The sequence below is a fragment of the Magallana gigas genome, chromosome 5 (genome assembly GCF_963853765.1).
Source record: "Magallana gigas chromosome 5, xbMagGiga1.1, whole genome shotgun sequence".
NCBI classification, from domain to species: Eukaryota; Metazoa; Mollusca; class Bivalvia; order Ostreida; family Ostreidae; genus Magallana; species Magallana gigas.
This window is the reverse complement of record NC_088857.1, coordinates 46,288,711-46,310,221: the sequence shown is the minus strand read 5'-3', so window position 1 is coordinate 46,310,221 and position 21,511 is coordinate 46,288,711. Positions and strand designations below refer to the sequence as shown.

General features: G+C 33.6%; 3 protein-coding genes and 1 long non-coding RNA gene across 7 annotated transcripts; 3 read left to right on the top strand and 1 right to left on the bottom strand.

The window, feature by feature from the left end:
* The first annotated feature begins 1,301 nt into the window (after positions 1-1,301).
* LOC105341864 (protein FAM167B) lies at positions 1,302-7,618 on the top strand. 4 transcript variants are annotated; one of them, XM_011448616.4, is made up of 4 exons: positions 1,304-1,460; positions 1,858-1,963; positions 5,056-5,652; positions 7,015-7,618. In XM_011448616.4, exons 3-4 carry the CDS (start codon positions 5,203-5,205, stop codon positions 7,264-7,266), a joined length of 702 nt encoding a protein of 233 aa, XP_011446918.1. In that variant the 5' UTR covers positions 1,304-1,460; positions 1,858-1,963; positions 5,056-5,202; the 3' UTR covers positions 7,267-7,618. The 4 variants fall into 4 exon arrangements, with proteins under 4 accessions (XP_011446920.1, XP_011446918.1, XP_065941958.1 ...); XM_011448618.4 differs by lacking the exon at positions 1,858-1,963 and having other exon boundaries at positions 1,302-1,460; XM_066085886.1 differs by lacking the exons at positions 1,304-1,460; positions 1,858-1,963 and adding an exon at positions 2,135-2,288.
* A 172-nt stretch (positions 7,619-7,790) lies between these two features.
* On the top strand, positions 7,791-11,559 carry LOC117680335 (protein FAM167B). Its single transcript, XM_034465848.2, has 2 exons — positions 7,791-9,063; positions 10,197-11,559. The coding sequence occupies exons 1-2, from the start codon at positions 8,695-8,697 to the stop codon at positions 10,449-10,451; spliced, it is 624 nt and encodes a 207-aa protein (XP_034321739.2). The 5' UTR covers positions 7,791-8,694; the 3' UTR covers positions 10,452-11,559.
* Positions 11,560-13,222: 1,663 nt separating this feature from the next.
* LOC136275826 (myosin heavy chain, clone 203-like) lies at positions 13,223-14,935 on the top strand. The gene is made up of 2 exons (XM_066085884.1): positions 13,223-14,022; positions 14,398-14,935. The coding sequence occupies exons 1-2, from the start codon at positions 13,269-13,271 to the stop codon at positions 14,808-14,810; spliced, it is 1,167 nt and encodes a 388-aa protein (XP_065941956.1). The 5' UTR covers positions 13,223-13,268; the 3' UTR covers positions 14,811-14,935.
* A 3,373-nt stretch (positions 14,936-18,308) lies between these two features.
* LOC136275827 (uncharacterized) lies at positions 18,309-21,511 on the bottom strand. The gene is made up of 3 exons (XR_010714321.1): positions 21,392-21,511; positions 20,945-21,063; positions 18,309-18,562 (listed from the first exon to the last, which is right to left on the bottom strand). It is a non-coding gene; the product is annotated as an uncharacterized lncRNA (long non-coding RNA).

The window sequence follows — 21,511 nt, the reverse complement described above, 5'->3', positions numbered from 1 at the left end:
ACCGTACAGTAGTATTACAACACTAGCCTAACGTTGAAACGAAGGGTGTGTAAAATATCAATGCAAAACCCTCTAATGGTTTGTTAAAAATGCTAGATCTCCATAAAAAATCTTGTCGTACAAATAAAGCGATGTGTCATGCCATACAACGTTTTTCATTAAAAAAGGGTTTTTTGTCAAATTGTATAAACGGATTTCAAAAACATTAATTTACATTTCAACGACGCAGCACGAGTTTTGCCTTCACGATTTTCATTGTGATTACACAAAATCACCCCTTTTCTGAAGATTTTTGAGCCCATGGTCCAGTAAATAGCATCATTTTCTCACATTGAGGATCTTGCTATTTCACTACAGGATTACGCATTCAGTATTTTGATGCTCGACCTACATTATGTGAAATGAGGGAATTGTTAATTTACAATAAGTCGACTACATTTATCTGCGATTTATGATTTATGATTTTTCATCATCTCTTCATTGTTAATCATTTGATATAAGGTAGGTATAGTTATAATAAGTATATGACCTTATCTTCAATACCATCGTTTTTTGTTGATATATTTTCATAATCAGAATGTAATTTGTACATATTTTGTTGAATAAATTGAATAGGATTGAACAACAGGCATAGCCTATGTAGATCCTCTCCTTGTATAATGATCAGTATATAAACTAGTTTTGTGAAATATCTGTGCTGTCCTCATACATTGGCTTTGTATAGTTAAGTTATTTTCACATAGTTAAAATGGCACGTATATTTATGTTTACTGAGTTAAAATAACTTTCATATCCACGCATGTTTCACTTTGTCACATTTAATAAGAACTATATATTGCTTCATTTTAATGTTGAATGTTTATTTTCTCTACTCACGTTATACAATGTAAATTGTTGTATATTGCTGTTATATTCTCTAGTTGTAAATAATAACCAAAGAGATAAAAAAGAAAATAAACTGTTAAACTGTTAAACATATAGTCCCTTGGGGGCCTGTTAGACGTGCAAGTACCCAGGATTTAATTTTAATTGTACGTTTGTCATCATTACATTGCTCTGTGTGTCCATAATCATGAGCTCTTAATCTCTGTGGCCGAGGCATGTGCAAACATTGCAACCATTGGCACGTGTGCAGGTGACAACACCTTGCAGGGACATATTTGAGGCAATTATGTTTTACATAATCCACATTAAAATCAATAAACAAGGTGATAAGTCTCTTGGCATGTCGATAAGCATTAGCTCGCTAATTTGTGTCGATAGATAAATGTTAAGGTGACACGACCGCGGGTCTGTAACAGTTTATCAAAGATTTTACGCTCGATGCATCCGAAGAATACAGGGCTTATCTTAAACATCCTAGTTATAATATATGTGGGAGAGGTGGCGATGATTTTATTGGGGTATTCCGTTCTCTTCAAGCAGCACGAGGTCTTAATAGTTGGTACATGCTAGCAAAGGTAAACAAATTTCCTGTATATTTTGTAAAATATCCTTTAGTCGGTTTAGAAAATGTTCCTAGTGCCTAAACGCACACTTTATCTCAAGGACGTCAACCGTATTCTATTAGCTCAAAGCTTTTAAAAATCCATATAAAATGCAAATACATGTAAATCTTCTCAAAAATATATTTCATTACTTTTATTTAACTGCTGCAAGTATATATAAACTATATCTATTTTTTAAAATAAAATATATATAATCATTTCGTCATTTAAATCGAAACCACTAAATGTTTGTAATTTCTCTACTATTACATTGAGTTCATTTGGTCCTCATGCATTGTTGTCGCTGGTAATGAATGCTTTGTGTGTCTGTTGTCATTACTGGGGGTGTTGTATACACTGGATATATTAGATAGATGCGATGGTGTTGTACTTACCTACCCACATGCTGATATTAACAAACAATGACCCCAGGGCTTTCTGAGATACAATCTACCTATGGTACGACAAAATTACAGGTACGATGAATGAATGAATAAATATTTGAACGTTTGGGTGAAATTTGTTGTCGACAATTTTCATCACATACGACTATTATTGTACTTAAGATGGCTTAAATAACGAATGTTTTTAACTTTACTGAAGACATGATTATATAATTTATCATATTCCAATTTCACATGATATAGCAACATATGTATGTGAAAGAAGAATTTTCGACGGACTTGAAAAGTGTAGTTTATACGTTCGAGTACACATCGCTGGTATATACTTTGTTTTGAAACAATGGATGTATGGATAGATGGATGGATGGATGGACTCATGACATTAATTTTGATTCAAGTAACATTTCATTGTTTAAGTATACAATCGTATATATATATATACACAATAAGGTAAAAGAGCGGCAAGCAGTCTAGCTGCCTATTTAGTTACGTCCTTTTCTGACATCAATACTTGTGGCAATTTGAAAGGGTGGGAACGAATCTTATTTTATTAAAAGGTTATCTGATTTTATTACGAGGTTATCTTATTTTATTACGAGGTTATCTTATTTTATTAAGTTTCTTAAATTCACAGGTTGTACTATTGGTCCTCTTTCTGTGATGCACATGCACTTCGTCTTCTTTTCAACTGTTACGTGAATAGAAAAGACTGTGTATTTTGGGTTTTTTCCTATGTTTTATATGTTTATTCTCTTTCTATAAATTAAATGGTCAGCGATTTGGATAGGAAAAAAAGTATCATATATCTTGTAACATAAATATTATGCATATATCCATCAAAGTCCGTGCGTCTAAATTTCTGAAATTTTTAGCATGCTAGTGTAATTTAGGAGGAATATTGTCTGCCTGATATAGACTTGTGTATTACTGTAGCCGTGATCAGAAGAAACGAGAAAAAACTTCAAAAGGAGCGTGTCTTATCCCCGTTTATAAAAAAAAAAGAGTATGCATGAATCAATTTTCAAGTTATTTTAAGCCGAACTGTAACCATTTCAGATGACCGCTGACAAGCAACCACATAATTAACAATAAATTGTGTCAACCTTGTCAATTTCCTCTGGTGATCTTAACGAGGTAAATTGTCAGCTCGCTGTCGAAGAATGAATGAACTTATTCTTCGCAGAATTTAATGATAATCCTATTGGACGGTTTAAAATATTTACATCCAACACGAAATATAAATACACTTTAGAGGTCCTTTAAAAGGAGTATTTGTACGACGTCGAGTGCTTGACTTCTTTATGAGTTTGCTCTCTGATTCTTAAGTTGGTCTGATCTTAAGGAAAATTGCAATTGTGGACACTTTTGTTTTATCCAAGAAGGTACATTTATTTTCTTTCATTTGATTTATTTTTATTCAGATTCTATTTGTTTCAGGTGTTACTAAAAGGTAATTGATATTATAAAATTTTGAACATATCATGATTAAAATTAGTTTTTTAAGTTTTTAATTTAAAAAAAAATAATTTATTATATATCCTGAATTATTAGGGTTCAACGTTCATCATCTTTACTCTAAACGAGAAAAAATGTATAAATCGGAGAAGTAAATTGCAATATGTATCATTTTATAGAATATTTATCGATCTTATTGTGTATAAAAGGTCATAAGATGATTTTTTTAAAATCACTTAAATTAAACCCTACATTTTTTTCTATCAGTCAATAGTCCCTTATCATCGTAATTACTAGGGTGCATTTTCAGACAAGGTCTAAATTCCACTAAAAAATCAGATGATTACAATGATGCATTGAATTTAATTCTAACACTGTATCTTAGCATTATTCTTCCAAATCCAGACCTTGGTCGAGCTTTCTATGGATGTTTTTACCTGTACAAGTATGCACCAGACTGAATGTTTTGTTAATGCCATTGCAATACGCAGATCTAGTTAACTCCGGGAGAGAACACACGCTTTCTTTCATTCTTCTTTTTAATTACTTCTCGTCCCCAATGTAAACATGGTATGTCTTGTAAGTTTTTAACAAACACTTCAGTTTTTTTCTCCCAATCTTTCATTTTTACCGACACCTGGACTATTGAATTACAGTGGTTTTGTAATTAAACCGGTAATTATTTTTGAGTCTCTCTTGGCGAACACTATAGAATGGGTGGCAAAAGATCAGAGTCATTTTTTACATTTATTGCTATCCATTGTAATTTGTCCTTATTTAAGGAACGACGCTTTTAAAAATTGTTGAATAATTATTATACGCATATTTAGAGTTCGTTAAATTAAACAGCAAGGGATTAGGGGGCTGAGTAATTAATAACGGTCGAGATAAAAAAAAAAAGAAGAAGAGATAATCCTATTTTTACCAATTTACTTACTGAAAGATTAGAAACACTGGAATCCTAATGTAATTAACATAAGCTTTAACTTATTGAAGCTTACGTAAAGTATAGAAGGATTGAACAGAGCGTTTAAAATTCAGACAAACTTTTTTTCTTGGTTACATAACTCTTCAGTCAGACATTGCGTACCTGTTCACAAATGTCGTATTTTGAGATCCAACTAAACATACAAGATAACACGAACAAATCTTTCGAGATACAGGTAACATGATGCATTTGATAAGAAACGGACAGGTAATGGAAATTGTACATTGCATAATTAAAGTAAAATCAAAGTCGTGGGGACGAGGAAGCGAGGCAGGTTAACCCAATTAGATGCTGTCACATCAAAGTATGCAGGGCACGAAGTCGTAATTTTTCCAAAAGAGAGAACCTATTATAATCACCATTATGTAGCCAATTAGTTTAACCCCACTGACATTGTTGTTATTTATTCCTCATTGTCTTTAACTGAGCGATTTAAATCGCAGTTCATGGACCACAGCGGAATGTAGATAGCCTGGTTACCTTTATTGTGTTCTGTAACATAATCTTTTGTGACATTTGTTCGAACATCAATTCACAGGTTGATTGAATGTTTAAATGACTTAACAAATTCCTATAATTGGAGGATATAAAAGGATTTCAAAAGTAATTTAATGCTCCAAATTTGTCGCGCTATCTTGTCTATTTCAGAAAATCATTTTGCTTGTTTAGGAAAAAGAGGAATTGTAAATAATATTTAATTTTCTATTTCTAATTTTTGTAGCAAGTACAGATCAGGAGAAGTTCCCCAAAAAGCTTTAAATTTTAGAAGACGTTCACCGCCTTTACTGTGAAGAATCTTGATAAAAAGGAAATAAATCAAATTATGAATTCCAAAGATATCAATGGAATCGCCAACAAATGAATATCAATGTTACATGTGCCACCATTGAATACAGACATCAGTGAAGGAAGACTGGAACATTCCTCTCCAATGAAAGAATATAGGCGTCCTTCTCTGTCCGTCATCGATGAATCCAACAACAATGACGAAGAAAAAGATCTCATTCTGCCGTCCATCACTGTCACGTGTTGTGATGATTCAAATCAAGCTAGTGATAATGACGATGTGTCTTCTGTGACGTCATCGAGAAGCGGAAGTGAGACGGATCTAGCGCACTTGAAGGTGACAGCCAATAGACTACGGCTGGCAACCAGAAGGTCGAGCATTGTGGAATGGAAGGAACAATATCTTGACCGACCTCGCCGGAGGTCAAGGCCAGACTTAAAAGTGGACTTTGACCACAATGGTAACGATGTGTTGACTGAGGATAGAAAGCATAAAATAAATGAAGCCTTAGTGTGGATTAAAGACGAATTAGTAAGTTCTTCACACTACTGCATTGTTGACTTGTTTCCAAATATGTTTCATTGTACACCTGCAATGGTTTAACAAACTATCTTTTCAAATCATTTTTAAGAATAACTCATACTTTTAATGTCTTGGTTTGGAATTTACGAAATATTTTCACCAATTTTAAAAATGTTGATCTATTGTGAACGCTATGTTATCATTAGAAGCCATCTGTCTTTCTTACTACTTGTGTTAAAAATCAAAAGAGCTCGCTGAAAAGAATCGATAGACTGTAGTTAGTTCTCTGTCAGATTTAAAATTGTACACAAGGTAAGCATCATACGAGTACATTCGTCCAGGCTAATTGAATTTTATAGTTTGAGAAAATTACATATGTATAATACCTATCAATGCTGAATAATTACATCAAATGAACACAAATATTTCGTGTATTGCGGAAGCATTTAGATTATTTCCTTTATTAAAAGCCATAGACAGAGAGGGATTTCTTTCATAAGAAGACCTCTAGAGACCAATTAGCTCGTCCATGTATCAAATACCGTATTCCATTTCTTTATAATCTGGAGTGTTTGCTTCATTAGCATTTTTCATGTCGACCTAAAAAAATACATGCATTGTAAAAAAAAAATGTCAAATTTTTAAACATAGGGAAATATATTCTCAAACAAGTTACTATTTTTTTCATTTCAACATCATGCACTTTTATCTCCTTTTATATATAATTTGATTTTAAAAATTGTTATAATTTGATTTTAAGAAATTGTGTCCCAAAATTCATTTGAAAATGAATTAATTTTGCGAAAATAGATGTATAAAACCAACAATAAATACATAATCACATAATTTACAGAACATGTTAAACAAGTTTTGTTACTCATAATGGATTGTCATGGCGAATTGAAGATTCAACGTGATCATAAACATTCATAGATAAGAATCTTTACATCTTTTAAAGTGAATGGAGAACCACTGATGCACAGCACAAAAAGTAAACAAACCAACTGAAGATTAAATGTGCTTGAGTATTTTAAATACTGAAACTTAAACATTTATAAATACATTAGAGTGATAGAAGGCTTCAAATTACTCCTTTGAAATTTTTGGACTGAAAAGTTCTAAAGGTTTATAACACGAAGCAACAAGTACATGTATAAAGATATTGGGTCATTTTCTGCAATTGAAATGCCCTTTCTCAGCAGTTTTGAATCCTTTACTTCAACTGCACTACAAGGCCTTATAATGTCTTAGACGTTAAGAAAACGAAGCAAAATCTACCTCAATTTTGACGAATTTCAAAGTAATATATTCACAGATAAGTTTATCTTTACGATTTTTGTATAACCCCCGTGTTTGTTATTTTTATTTCAGCGAGCAATGAGGTCGCAAGACCAAGCCCTGGCGAGAACGCTGCTCTCATTACGTCATGACATCCACAAACTGAAACTCAACCGGAGTTGTCAAGAGCATAGGGAAATGCTGGATGACGTCACAAAAGATATGGAGGAAATTCAACAACTGAAAGACATAAGTGATCTCCATGTGGACACTGTGGAAAATCCCTTGAAACACCTGGGGGTCACCTCTTACAATTTGACCGCCAGGAGATTTTCGACGTGTTAAATCAAATGCATTATCGTGTGTTTAGAAGGAATTAAATTTTCATCCCAGCGAAGTGCATGCGTTTCCAAAATGCAAATAATTATAATGCTTTTATTGTTAGGAATTAGTCAGCTGTATTATTAAAAAGCAAAACATTTATTATTCTGTTAAATGCATGACTGCCAAACGAACATTAATTTTGTTTGTAGCAAATTTAGAAAACTAATGTGTTCTCCAAATGCAATAATGTACATTCAGTGTTAAATTCACCAAGTTTTTTCTTTATCATATCAGGGACGCATGTACGTCCCTGATCATATAGCCTATTCTTTGATATTAGTGAGCGATAAAAAGAATCATGATTAATCATTAATCATTAAAATGTCTTTTTTATTGTTGATATTCATATATGAATTAATTATACATGAATTCCATTTTATCGGCCAATCATAACGTATTGATGCTGGAAACAATTATACTGGAATGTTAAACATTGCATGGTCATTCGCCATTTTTTTCGTTTCGTAAACATCAAACCTTCAATATCAAATGATTTCTTACTCAAACATTATTTGCAATCCCATCGCTTGAACTTTTCTACATGTTTATTTAATATTGCAATTTTTTACTCACAAACATGAACCACAAATACATTGATGTCCACGTATTTTTCTTCATTGCACGGGAAAAAAGATTTTGACATTTCGAAGCTTGTTTTTGTTTTATAGAATTTGATTTAATGATAATTCAAAGAGAAAAAATTTTAAAGCAAACTCCCAGATTATGTAATTGTCATATATGGCAACATATAAATGACTAGGTAATACTACAATGTATAAAACATAATATGAATTAAATTGGCTTGGCTTAATTCTCCCCTAAAAATATTCATTCACAATTATAATTGTAATCCAGGCTTTACGTTTTGTGTGTATGTCCTTCATACATGTATTCACAAACGTTTCCCAATTAAATTGAAATATTCTGTTTCCATTGACTTGTTCAGGGCGAATGGAGGTGAAGCGATGAGACAATAAACTTTGACAAATTAAAGGTGCAAATAAACGTTTGTTCTTAAGATTTGTGTTATATCGCGACGTAAATGAAAAGTATGTACCTTTTGTTTCAGAAAGTCACTGTGTACTGAACTGAGACTAACTGGGCTCTCAGTTTTGTATGCCTGACCCCCATATGGTGTGCAGCGTTTGTCACTATATAACTCGCTCCAATAAAGAATAATGTTGGAATACTAGATATTCTGCTTCACTCAGAACAATAAGAAGTAATCAGATCTGAAAGTTAAATTTACTCTGAAAGAATTAAGAGATTTATCCTACATACGCAGGTGGTATAACGGGTTTTGCGGTTGTCGTTTGAGAATTGAATCTTGATCAGGTGGACATAAGTTTATAAACTAGCTTGGACGGTTAGATATAACCCTAGAAGAAAATGCGGAAAAACTTTTCCGCTGCCGATTTGGATGATGCTCGAGAGGACGCGTTACCATGGACGCCAATGCTAGCCTTACCTGTGTCTGAGAAGACAAAAATCAGACAGTCCTTGTCATCCAGTGATTTGAAGGCCATGGGCCAGATCCATTCTGTAGATATATACATGTACTTGTTCAGGTTGAAATGTAAAACCAGAAAACTGCGTCTGGACACAAGGAGACAAAGTTACGCAGAATGGAGGGCAGGCATTGGGAAATACCATTCGAAAGATTCAATATGTGAGGTGGATAATAACTTCAAAGGTGTTCCGACTGACGAAGATGTCAGTAGAATTAACAATTCTTTAAAATGGATTAGAGAAGAGCTGGTATGAATATATATTTCTTATAATCACTCGGTAGCATATCAGTAAGATATAGATAGCCGTACTTCCTGTGCACATCCACGTAGACCATTTTTTAATTTCACCACGGTTTAAAATCTCAGTGATATCAACATTAGTTCTCGTAACTTCAGATATGAACTGTATGCACCTGTAAACGTATCGTTAAAACATTAAATAGCAATGATGAATCATAATCCACACATGCATATTATTATCATATTATGTATTAAATGATGTTGATCAATAGTAACATCTGGTTCAGTAATAAAAAAGCATCAAAAGGTTTACAATACGAAAGTACAATTACTCTCGGCACTGTTTACACAATATCACATGTTCATTGTGTTCTCATAATTTTAATATCAGCTTTTTCCCCTGCTCACATTTTTTAGACGACATTACTGGTTGTATCTATCGTGAATTATGAATTATCATACATATCAAATCAGAGATTCTCTTGTATGTGATTTTGTAAAAAGATTCAGAATTTGTGAAACTGTACATGTATCATCTATTTTCACAAGAAAGTAAAAATTAATATTCGAAATACCGAATGAATATATGAGGTACCCATCAAATATGAGATACATACATTTACAGCTTTATATTAGTTTTCCATTGATATGATTTACAGATATTTATTTCATAATACCCAGTCAAAACTTTTTAGACGTACATATGTATATTGCATTTTAAAGGCGTGTGCGACAAACAGAAAATAAATCTTAAACAAGTTTGAGTAAATTTGATAAAGTTCATTTCTTTATGTATGTATTCATTTATCTTTATGCAGGACAATTGAGAGATATTAATGAAAGAGCGGTATCGTTTATTTTCCCCAAAAATGTTTAAATTAAATACATACTAAAGTACACAAAATGTGCGAATCATTCAATTTTTCCAAGGTAAAGGGATGACGTCTATTGGATAATTATGTTTGTCAAGAGGGTTATGAGGCCTATTAAAGGTAAACTTTGTGCATTTGATAACGTTGGGTTTTTTTCTGGAGGGGGGGGGGGGAAGACCCCGCGACCTTTCCTCAAGGTCTTTGCGAACTTTTCTCTAGTTCTTCGCATATATAAGATATTAAAATAATTCCTGTCCCGATTTTTCAGACAAAGATGAGGGAACAAGACGAGGACCTGGCCCGACAGTTCCTGACTATCCACAGCGAGATCCAGAAACTGAAGCTAGAGTGGAGCTGGCAGTTCCACGAGCTCACGCTACAGGACGCCGCCATGGACCTCCAGGAGGTGGACGAGATCAAACGAATCTCGGACCTACCGCTGGCCTCAGAGACGGAAACGTCCTTGGTGGATCTAGGACTCACAAAACTGAATCTGTGCCATAGAAAATACTCAGTTCTGTAACCCAGTATCTTAGTATTTATCTAAACGCTTTATCATTATTAAATGTGTAGTTTAGCTACATTTAGTTAAATTTTGAAAGATTAAACACCGTCAATAACAACTTATGGGAAAAAAAGGTTGTAATGTAAAATCGGCATCAAATATGAATTGAGACTTCATACTTTTTTACTGTAGGAAAGTTTTTTATATCCCCTTTTTAGAGAAGGAGGTTCCTTTTTATGATAGTTGTTGTTAACACACATACAGTTCAAGGCTTAAGTTTATTTTTTTAGGAAAGACGTTTCTATATAACTGTTACCCTTCCATTGTCTGGTTAAGCCATGTCCATACATTTATAGAAATACAGCTGGAAGTTCCATGATTTTTTAATCGGGTTGTCAGCGATTTTTGAGAATTTAATTTTTGATCACTTCCCTAGGGCAAAAAGACAATCCGTCACCGTCTATCCCTGACCCCCAGGGTTGTCATTATGTAGAAGTTCATTAACATTTAACCTAACTTTGCAGTCTGCTGTCTTTAAACTTGACCATGAGACAGCAAAACCGATCCTACAATGGTATTTACTCAAGAACTTAACATTTAAATATTTTGTTTACGGAGCCACTTGGTATGGGATTTGCAGGCATTTGCATGTTTATTTTCTTTGTTAAGTGTGTTATTATTAACATGATCACTGGGTAGTCATTATTTGAGATTGCCTACGTATACAATTTTAAACTTGTAAAATCTGTAATATTTTGACAATGGTTAATTGTAATAAATTTTTGCTTTGAATTTAATCTTTTATCTAAGCTTGAAAACATTATTTTCCCTCAATACACATGTCCACTTATATGAAGATTTCCTTTCAACACATTTACATACCTTTGTATACACATTTTCGTTTGATTTTTTATAAAGTAAAATTCAACATTTACTAGTATATAATAAACGTATAATTATATAAAGTAGTAAACGCGCATGAATTTGGAAATAAATGAGCATGCATGAATATGTAGTAATTGCAGTTTAAAATGTTTTATCAACCAAAACTTTAATATCATTTGATTGTAAACTCATATAACAATAAGTAAAGCACACACTATATTAAGCGTTTTTCTCATTTGATTTTATTCAAAAGCCATGTATTAATTTTCTCTTCAACAAGCTTATAGTTGAACAAGTTACATATCTTGAACAGTTGGATGTTTCGTAAATAATATAATTATTCTAGATAATTTTTTTTAAAAATCGGTAAAGTTGTGTTTGTTATGGTCCATTATTTCTGTACGTGGAATTCGATGCACACCAACTTGACAATACAAAGTGACTAGAGTTATCTTTCCTGCGACTTGGTATCCGGCCATTCTCTCTATCATTTTGAAAACATTACCCGCGGATTGTACGTAATCTTGGGAATCATTTAGCTTTTGGTTTGACCTTAAGATACGTACTGCCTTTCGGTTTACACCTACATCTCTTTATATTTGGTCTGTAGTCAACATAATCCAAGTATTCCCAGGGATCATCGTATTCGTGAACTCGCTTGTACTCGTGACACAATGTGTAGTCACGTGATACGTAGTCTTTGCTAATTGGTTGATAACAATGTATTTTCTCGTAGCTATGGTACTTTGCCTCATGAACGTTATCATAGAAATGAACTTGGTGGTTTGGACCAATTCCGTATGACCTCCCTTCTCTTTCTGAATCAGTTTTGTTTGAAACTGGAACTATATGTACCTCGGGTAACAAGTCTTGTACATTGGAAAATTCTTTGAAACTATGTGGATTCCCCCAGAACAAAAATGATCCGGCAAGTGGAAGTTGTTTATCAGCTGCACTAAACCAAAATAATGGAAGCGCTACAATGTGAGCTAGATCATCATCGTTTACATAGATATTGATAACTTAATTGTTTAACAATTTGTGTAATACTACTGTATGTATCAAGCATGATGGCTTTCATGGAACAAATATGTGAAAGTATTTAAATGATAACAGGAATAATAAAAGTAAACACTTACATATGTTGGACTTTGTTCTTCCGCTGGGTCATTTTTGCATAGATCAATATCAATGTCTTGTGACAGCCATTTCAAAAATGAATGCGTGCATTTCTACTTAGTACCAATGAATGACGAATATTCACACAAAACGTCTTAAAAACATCTCAACATCAAGTAGACTTGCTCGTACATTTTGCAGACTGATCATGGATTCAATACTCAACTTTCGTAAACGATTGGGTTCATTCGTTCGGATCACAAAGACAGATAATTGTTATGTGTTTAGATTTTAAACTCCACGGTTTATTTGTGTAGTGCGTTTGAAGAGTTTGTTTGTTTAGTCAAATGCAATAATAAAATCATTCACTAATCGCAGAGAAGGAAAAAGAAGAGTTGATATGAAAAATGCACATGAAAGATAATCTAAGCTATTTCAAAATCATAAAGAACGAAATCATACAAAAGTCACTTTTAATGAGGTACATGTACACTATAGCAACATTATTTGTACTACATCAAGCTTACATCACTTCTTCCTCACGGTTTAGTTGATATCTTAAAAAATGAAACACGGCTATATTGTGTTTAATTTCTACAGCCACTTTAAGTACCAATCATCGAGATGAGGAAAGAAGCGTAGAACCTGACCCAAGGAGGACCATTAGCAACGTGTTATTCTTATGCATTCTTGGTGAAAGTTTAATTGCTGTACGATCACGTGATTTATACCACTTTAAAATTCATTAGAAAGGAAGTATGTACTCAATTAGAAAATAACACTTCACATTTTTATTTAGTACTGCAGATACCGGTCAGATACACCACAAACATGGCTGTGCTTTTCATTTTCTTCAACATTGTGATTCTATTTGTTTCAGTGGTATTAGCAGATGTAGACGACTCCACTACCACCGAAATATTTAACAGACTCGATGAGCTGGGAAGAAAAGTTACTTCATTGGAGAATAAAAACATTGCGTTGGAGCATTTGATTGAAAAACAAAACAACACAATAGAAGTTCTGAGGTCCGATTTAAGAAAAATGCAAGAGACATTGCCACAAGAGGATTTGATATTGAAAAACGAAATAAAAATACTGGAGTATAGAAAGCTAGGCAGTCTTCAAAAGGAATTGCTTGAATTGGAGCAAAAAGTAGTTAAAAATGTGACACAAAGCAAACTAATGCTAGAAAGCCAGGATGCAAAATGGACCCAGAATTTTGTTTCCCTCAATGACACTGTAACTAAGATTGAGTCGAATCAGTCGCTCATCAAAGCTACAATGGATGACAGGTTTACTGTTCTAGAGGAAACTTTGGCCTTGACCCCTCAGCATGGCGATATATCACAACTGGAGTCCACCCTCAAGTCTTCAGTGAATAAGATAAATGGCCTTGAGAACGAGGTCAAAACAAACAAAATGGCCCTCGAGTTCAAAATCGACAGTGACGTCAAAGAGGTGAAGGACTCTCTGGTTGTAACGAATACAGCAGTACAAGAGATGGATAACAAACTGAATCAAAGAATCGGGGTCTTGGAGACCGAACTAGTAAATTTACAATACACTACCAACGACACGAAAGGTACACACCATCAATATACAAAATATATTTTATGTAATAGTATTTGTTTAATTTTTTACTTTCTACCATTATACTACCTGCAGGTCTGTAGCTCTCGGTATGAAAAAGATCGGACAGACGAACCGACCCAGGTTGTCAATCCGATTATTTTCAGACCGGGAGCTACATACCTGCAGCTGTTTTTATCTCTGCAGTTATTTAATATTTTGTTGATACATAAATATACACTGTACATGTATCATGCTATGAACAAGTTTGTTTTGTTCTACAGAGCGATTCTAACTTAACAAACCGTTTCAACTGTTGCATTTTTTTTCTCGCTGAGACGTTTAGTTATCAATAATTTAGTTAAATCTAAGTATCCATGTTTTACAGATGAAACCCCTCCGTCTTTTTACGCCTCCATGACTACAGTGATTCCCATACAAGGCCCTCATCAACGGATCGTATACGACGAAATAAAGACCAACAACGGCAATGGCTATAACGAGTCCACCGGAATCTTCACCGTGCCGGAGTCAGGCACTTACGTGTTTACTTGGACTACGTTCAGTTACGTGGAGGAATACGTTCGCCTGGAAATCGTTGTGGCGGGAACAATATTCGGAGGAACTTTGAGCGATACACAGGAGACGGGGGATGCGGATACAGAAACAGGGATCATTGTCGTGAACGCCCAGGAAGGGGACCAGGTGTTTGTCAGGACGCAGCTCCGGGGGCCCGGAAACGGAAGGCTCTATGTGGAGTTTGAGTGCGCCTCAACGTTTTCTGGCTGGAAGATATCCTAATTGAAAGACTGAATGATATCCCGGCAAATTGAAACAGAATACAAAGCAGCTTCTCATGAATTTGAAAATGTACATGTATTTTCGGGGTATTTTTTTTTTGTTTTATAAATATTCTTTAAAGTTTAGTATACTTATTATTGCTTGTTTTTCTTTTTGTTTTGTTAAATTCTTTAGCACTCGAAGTCCAATTTAAGGGGGATGTGCCATCTTGTACATTTGAGGAAGAGAATGTAAACTTTTCTTGAACTGGCTTGTTTCTGTCCGAAAACTGGCCAAAATTGAGATTGCAAGATCAATTCGTTCATTGAAGATGGGTGAATAAGACGTGTAAATGCCCATACACGGACGGACAGGCTACTGAAAAATTAAAGTATCAATAAATCTTATATTTTAAAAAAATCATTTAAAACAATATATGTTTAACGAATCGTTGATTTTTAACCTATTGGTATGTTCAAAACTTGGAATATATTGACTCAACAGGCGAATACGTAAAAGCCTGCAGATTGTGTCATTTTTTAGAACTTTAAGGCATTTTCTTTTAAAGAGTGGGTTTGTGCTCCATATTTTTCTCATAGTCTAATTAAGGTCTTTTGGAAAACAAACCTATTTCAATCAACAAAAACGTGGAGAGATGACCCAATATACATTTAAAATATCATTTTGTATCCCAACAATTGAACGTTTTGAAAAAATAATACAAGTCTGGTAGTTCGTGACCAAAGTCGCACATTATATTTAAAAAGGCCACCTTGTTTTGTCTGAAATGACTCAGGGGTTAGAGTACCTGGCATATGCTAACTGATAATAGTTAGCAATTTTGCTAACGCGTCGGTTGACAATGGTTTTCTCGGGTTGTCAATTTCAATTGTTATACTTTCATGTTAAATACTGAAATCTGATTGGTTAAGACGCAGTTAATAATATTTACTATTACCCTCAGCGTTAGCAACGCACTTGGCAACGGGTAACATTAAAAAATGTTACATGCGCGAAAATTATGCGCGTACGGTTCGCTGTAGAATTCACGTTATTCCTATATAAAAGCAGTAAAATTTTCTTAAAAATTTTAAAAAAGACATTCAGTATAACAAAATAAATAGTGCCTGTTTGGGAGGATAACAGTTGAAATTGACACCCCTCGAAAACCATTGTCAACCTCCGCTTCGCGTCGGTTGACAATGGTTTTCTCGGGGTGTCAATTTCAACTGTTACCCTCCCAAACAGGCACTATTTATATACTGTTACCCTCCCAAACAGGCACTATTTATATAATGTGATGCAATACCACAAGTCCGGAACAATTTTATAGATAAAACATTCTCGGCTAGACCAATTGTGCTCAAATGTTCGTACCTTATGACAACATGTAACATGAAATTGTTGAAAAAATTGTCTATGTTTATAATAAAGATATATACGAGGTAGTCTGTCCTCCATGAGTTTCAAGTTGTATATTAACTTTTCCCAATTTTATAAACCTTATAATTATATTATGTTTATACTTTTGTACCTCTAACCCAATTTATATGTATATATTAATGTTATATTTGTCCTCATGTACCATATGTTTGAAATGCTTTTGAGTGAATAAATGAATGAATGAAATACGGTGCATGCAGGTGTTACATAACCATTCCGACGAGAAAAATATACATTCATATATACAATAGATAATTAAAAGAGATTGTGTGATAACTAACAAACCATAATCATGACAGTAATATAACTATTGTAATATAAGCAATATTCATTAGCGAAAATTGTCAATCGAAGAATGACCTATATTGGTAAATATGTGTACAAATGTTTCAATAAGAGGGATAACTTAATCATCAGACGTGAATAAGCATAAATTAAGTTTATACAATTACTGCTTTGTTTGTCTAATTGATATGTGTTCTTTCACTATATAATTTATATATTTATATAACCTGCCTTCCACCTGTTCTCACAATTATTGTAAATTACTGTTAAATTTATGCTATGTAATGTATACGCCAGTAAACTACCACAGTACTATATTTTCACGGAAAAGACTAAGGAAGCAGCTAGCGTAGGAGTATGAATACTTCACATTTACATTTTTTGGCAATTTTTTTTAACACGTATTATACATACATATATATTATAAACTGTTGTAATGATGTATCTGCTGTTTATATAATAGTGTTGTGTTGTGCATGTACTATGCCTAAATAGTAGTCAGGGTTTGATACATGGTGCACGAGCCGGAGGCGAGTGCACTATGTATCAAACCCTGACTACTATTTAGGCATAGTACATGCACAACACAACACTATTGTTATTATTATGCCGACTGTTAAATATACTGACGTGCTTTGCTATAAGTAGCTCTGACGTTCGAGTGTTGACAAGTCCCTTAAAATAATCACCGGAAAAGCAAGCGTTTGTTGTTGTTTTTCAAATTACGTGTAATCAATTGATTTGATTGTTTATTTAATCAACAAGTTGTTGTACAATAAAAAGTCAACAAAGGTTTATGTTCTTTTCAAGAAATAGAGAGACGTTTGGCCTTACCGAGAAAACTCGAAATGTTTAGCAGACGAAATCTCAGTGAATTTTTTTTCTTGAACATTCTTTATCAAGCGTCATTTAAAAAAGCGTTTTTGTGATTCTCATGTAGAATTTCTTTGAAAAATGTTCAATCAATTTGTTCAAAAGTTTATAGGAAACTTTGACTTTAAAATTACCGTCAATAATGAAGTTTTTTTTTGGAAAAATGAATAATTTTAATTGCTTGATGTCAGTCGTATATATCTACGTTTTATATACCTAATTACCGCTATTCATAATAACAGATAATATAGCGTAGCGGTAACGCGTTGGACTTAATGCCAGAATCAATGATTTTAGCGTCGTGAGTTCGAATCCCGCTGTCGGCGCTTGACAGATTTTCGTTGAAAATATTCGCCGTGCTCTATTTCGACATAGTATGCTTACGCTATATAAATCCTTTGATACTATGCGAAAATAGATGAGTATTGAATATATAGTGACAAACTGACAGAAGGCATAATAATCATGAATAGAACTATTTGTTTCATCGCAATTGTGCAAAGAGTACCTGACTATGGTAATATATACCTTGAATAGATATTAAGCACTGATTGAATAAATATTTCAAAATAATAATGATCAAAAGTTCGGTGATAACCTTAATATTTCACTGCAAATTCACCGTTACACGATGATTTTTTAAATATGCCGAAATATGTATTAAAACCACTTTAAGAGAACCAAAACCTCAAGTCTTATGTAACCAGGCCAATCTTTTTCTATAAACTATATATACCGGAAGAATATTCTCCAGTTGATGTAAACGAAATAACACTGGTTCTTGCTATAATGCACTTGTGAATCTCCAACAATTTTTAAATTAGTCACACTTACGATCGTATCGTTAGTATAATTTGGTCACACATCCCTTCTTGATAAGAGCCTAGCAAACTTATAGCTCAAGACTGTAACACTCAATATTTCATGCTTTTTATTACATTTTCTTTTATTCAAATAAAAAAATTAAAACCCAGCCATTTCTCAGTGTTCAGGGGAGAAGTCAGTAGGCGGAGAGTTACTAATACACTGACAATGAATACCCCCTGTACCAGACGGTGACGTCATGATACTGTCGTCACATTCTGCGCAGCAAAGGTATTCTCCTGATATCATTGTATAAGTCCCGCAGTGATGGCAGTTTTGGTGACCAACCAAGCAGTTTCCAGTAACCCCTAGGAATTTAAATAGTTAAGTATGGGCAGCGGAAAGGGCAAAAAATACATTTTTACAAAATCAACGACAAACTAAATTCAGCAATTTAAAATAATATTATCAATGACCATAAATGCAAAACAAACAGTCTTCTTTGCAAAATAAATGTACATAAAAATCAACCAAAGGTATTTAAATACAGATCAAACACAAAAAGTAAAACCAACAGACATAAATGTAAAACGAACATACATCAACATGAAACAAGCGGACGCACAAATAAACGCCAGGTGGCGTTTTTTGGGAAGCAATATACGTCATCGATTATTGGAATCCAGGATGGTTCGCACCTATTCTGTTTCGCCCTGAGATGTTTCCCACGTCAATGTTTCGCACCTGCCTCGGAGCAAAAATCTGACTGTATTATAATGTAATGTAATGGAGTGTTGATGTAATTAGAAATGTACAAGTATATATAGTTAGCATAGATCTATTTTGGGGACCATTTAATTACATAAATTACCGGTATCTGCTTGAACTTTACATTACCCAACTGCATCCACTATTTAACTACGATTTTTACCAGTCTTATTCTTATAGCAAAAGTGGGGTTAAATATTATTTCCATTCCCATTTATTTATTTTGATTATTTAAAATTATAAATAATATTTTAATGACCTGTTTATACTCGTACATTTGTTCCAAATTTCATATTCGGATGAAAACATATGTATAATCAAATATTGTACAGTCTTATATAAAAAAAAGTCATTTATTTGTTACCCATAAACATGATGATATACAAATATCTGGAAGAAAAAAAACATTTTTAAAATGCTACAAGACATATGTACATTGTGAATTAAAATTAAGTGCATGTATCAGAATACTTCAAGCTTATCGACACATAGTCTTCGGAACCGGGGGGGGCTTTTTGCAAAGTTAGACCTAACCATTAGGCACATAGCAGAATAGACGGTTCAGCCCCCCCCCCCCCCCCACTTTTTCTCGCAGGAAATATAATTGTTCCTTAATGTACCTTGAAAGATTGAGAAGTTGGAGTCTTAGGCATAATTGTTCCTTAATGTACCTTGAAAGATTAAGAAGTTGGAGTCTTAGGCATACTAGCCCGCCCCCCCCCCCCCTCTCACCTCCACCACGGATTAAGATTTCCATGATTTGGGGGAAAATAATTTTTAATGTAGGTTAGATTTTTTCTTTTGGAAGCATAGGTTTTCTCCCCCCACCCTCACCCCCTCCCCCACGGATTAGGATTTTTATGATTTTGGGAATTAGGTTTTTTTCTCTCAATATTTCTGAGGATCAGTCTAGCCCCCCTCCCCCTCCCCCCCCCCCCCCTTTGTCAGTCATTTGTTGCATTTCGTATCACTTTAATTTTACTGGGTGGAAGTAATGCAAAATTTACAACTTGACATCTTTGTAAATTTTGTATTTACTGCCATCCGGTAAATAAACAGTTTATAGAATAAAAAAAAGTCGGATAAAAATAAAATATTTAACGAGTTTGAATGGATAATTCCATAAAAAATGGATACAGGGGGGGGGGGGTAATGTAAAGTGCAAGCTGATAATTTATGTAATTAAATGATCCCCAAAACAGAGCTATGCTAACAATATAATATTTTACATTTGTAATTAACATTCCCAAATTTTTCATTATAAAAATACAGGTAATTCTCAAGTGAAAGACAGGCTATAAATGTTAATACAACATAGTTTACACCTCTTGTTCTTAACCATATAAAACGACATGGCTTAATAAAATTAGTAAATAAAAATCCTAATCAAGCAAGAACGCTCTCTTGGCCGTGCATGAATAAAGACAAGCACTGTTTCAATAGGTTTTTTTAAAAACATATTTCAATTCTTGTATAGGTAATAATTAATTTCAGAGGAATGATAATACGAGAAAAATATCTAAATACAGTGAGATGTTTCGCTCCGAGGCAGGTGCGAAACATCTCAGGGCGAAACCCGGATTCCAATAATCGATGACGTATATATTGCTTCCCAAAAAACGCCACCTGGCGTTTATTTGTGCGTCCGCTTGTTTCATGTTGATGTATGTTCGTTTTACATTTATGTCTGTTGGTTTTACTTTTTGTGTTTGATTTGTATTTAAATACCTTTGGTTGATTTTTATGTACATTTATTTTGCAAAGAAGACTGTTTGTTTTGCATTTATGGTCGTTGATAATATTATTTTAGATTGCTGAATTTAGTTTATCGTTGATTTTGTAAAAATGTATTTTTTGCCCTTTCCGCTGCCCATAGTTAAGCACATTCACCAAAAGCTTCTTCCGTAATAAGTAGAAATATGCAGTATAAAATGTTTCATACTATGGATGTTTATTTATTGAGAAATGTTTTAGTCTAGTACCTGTGTCCGTTAAGAATCGTTTTTGTCTGTTAGGAACAGCCAGGACCAATGACAACCCCGCACAGAGCAGGACAAATCTAAGGGCCATTATACTGGTAGATTGACACTCTTCTGAGCTACTAGAATGTAAATAAATGGACACGATTAATATCTTATCTATGTATAACAATTTCTGAAACTCGGTATGAACAAATAGGTTTTGACGAATTTTCCTGCAGAGGGGCACAAGTTTAGGGTTTTTGATACTGCAAAAAATCGTTATTCACAGTCATGTACTTTTTTTTTTTATTACAAAACAGCAATTATATTTACATTTATTTACTCACAATGTATTTTTTTCTGTGTCCAAATAGTTCAAAACAGTTTAACAATAAGAGTATATTTGTCAGCTGCTTTGGTAAATATGGTTAACTTTATTTGCAAAATGATGCTATAAGTAAACCTTACCTTAAGTTAATTAAGAATACGTTGTGAAGACTAAAACGTAGTACTAAAAGCAAGGCTATAGATAACTCAGAAGGCCAAGGCCAGTTACTTGGTGCTAAATGATATATATATTCCGTTCTT

Coding starts and splice junctions, on each gene's coding strand:
- LOC105341864 (XM_011448618.4), top strand. CDS start 5,203: ATGTTACATGTGCCACCATTGAATACAGACATCAGTGAAGGAAGACTG. Junction 5,653..7,014: donor TGTGGATTAAAGACGAATTA/GTAAGTTCTTCA, acceptor TTTTTATTTCAG/CGAGCAATGAGGTCGCAAGA.
- LOC117680335 (XM_034465848.2), top strand. CDS start 8,695: ATGCGGAAAAACTTTTCCGCTGCCGATTTGGATGATGCTCGAGAGGAC. Junction 9,064..10,196: donor AATGGATTAGAGAAGAGCTG/GTATGAATATAT, acceptor CCGATTTTTCAG/ACAAAGATGAGGGAACAAGA.
- LOC136275826 (XM_066085884.1), top strand. CDS start 13,269: ATGGCTGTGCTTTTCATTTTCTTCAACATTGTGATTCTATTTGTTTCA. Junction 14,023..14,397: donor CACTACCAACGACACGAAAG/GTACACACCATC, acceptor CATGTTTTACAG/ATGAAACCCCTCCGTCTTTT.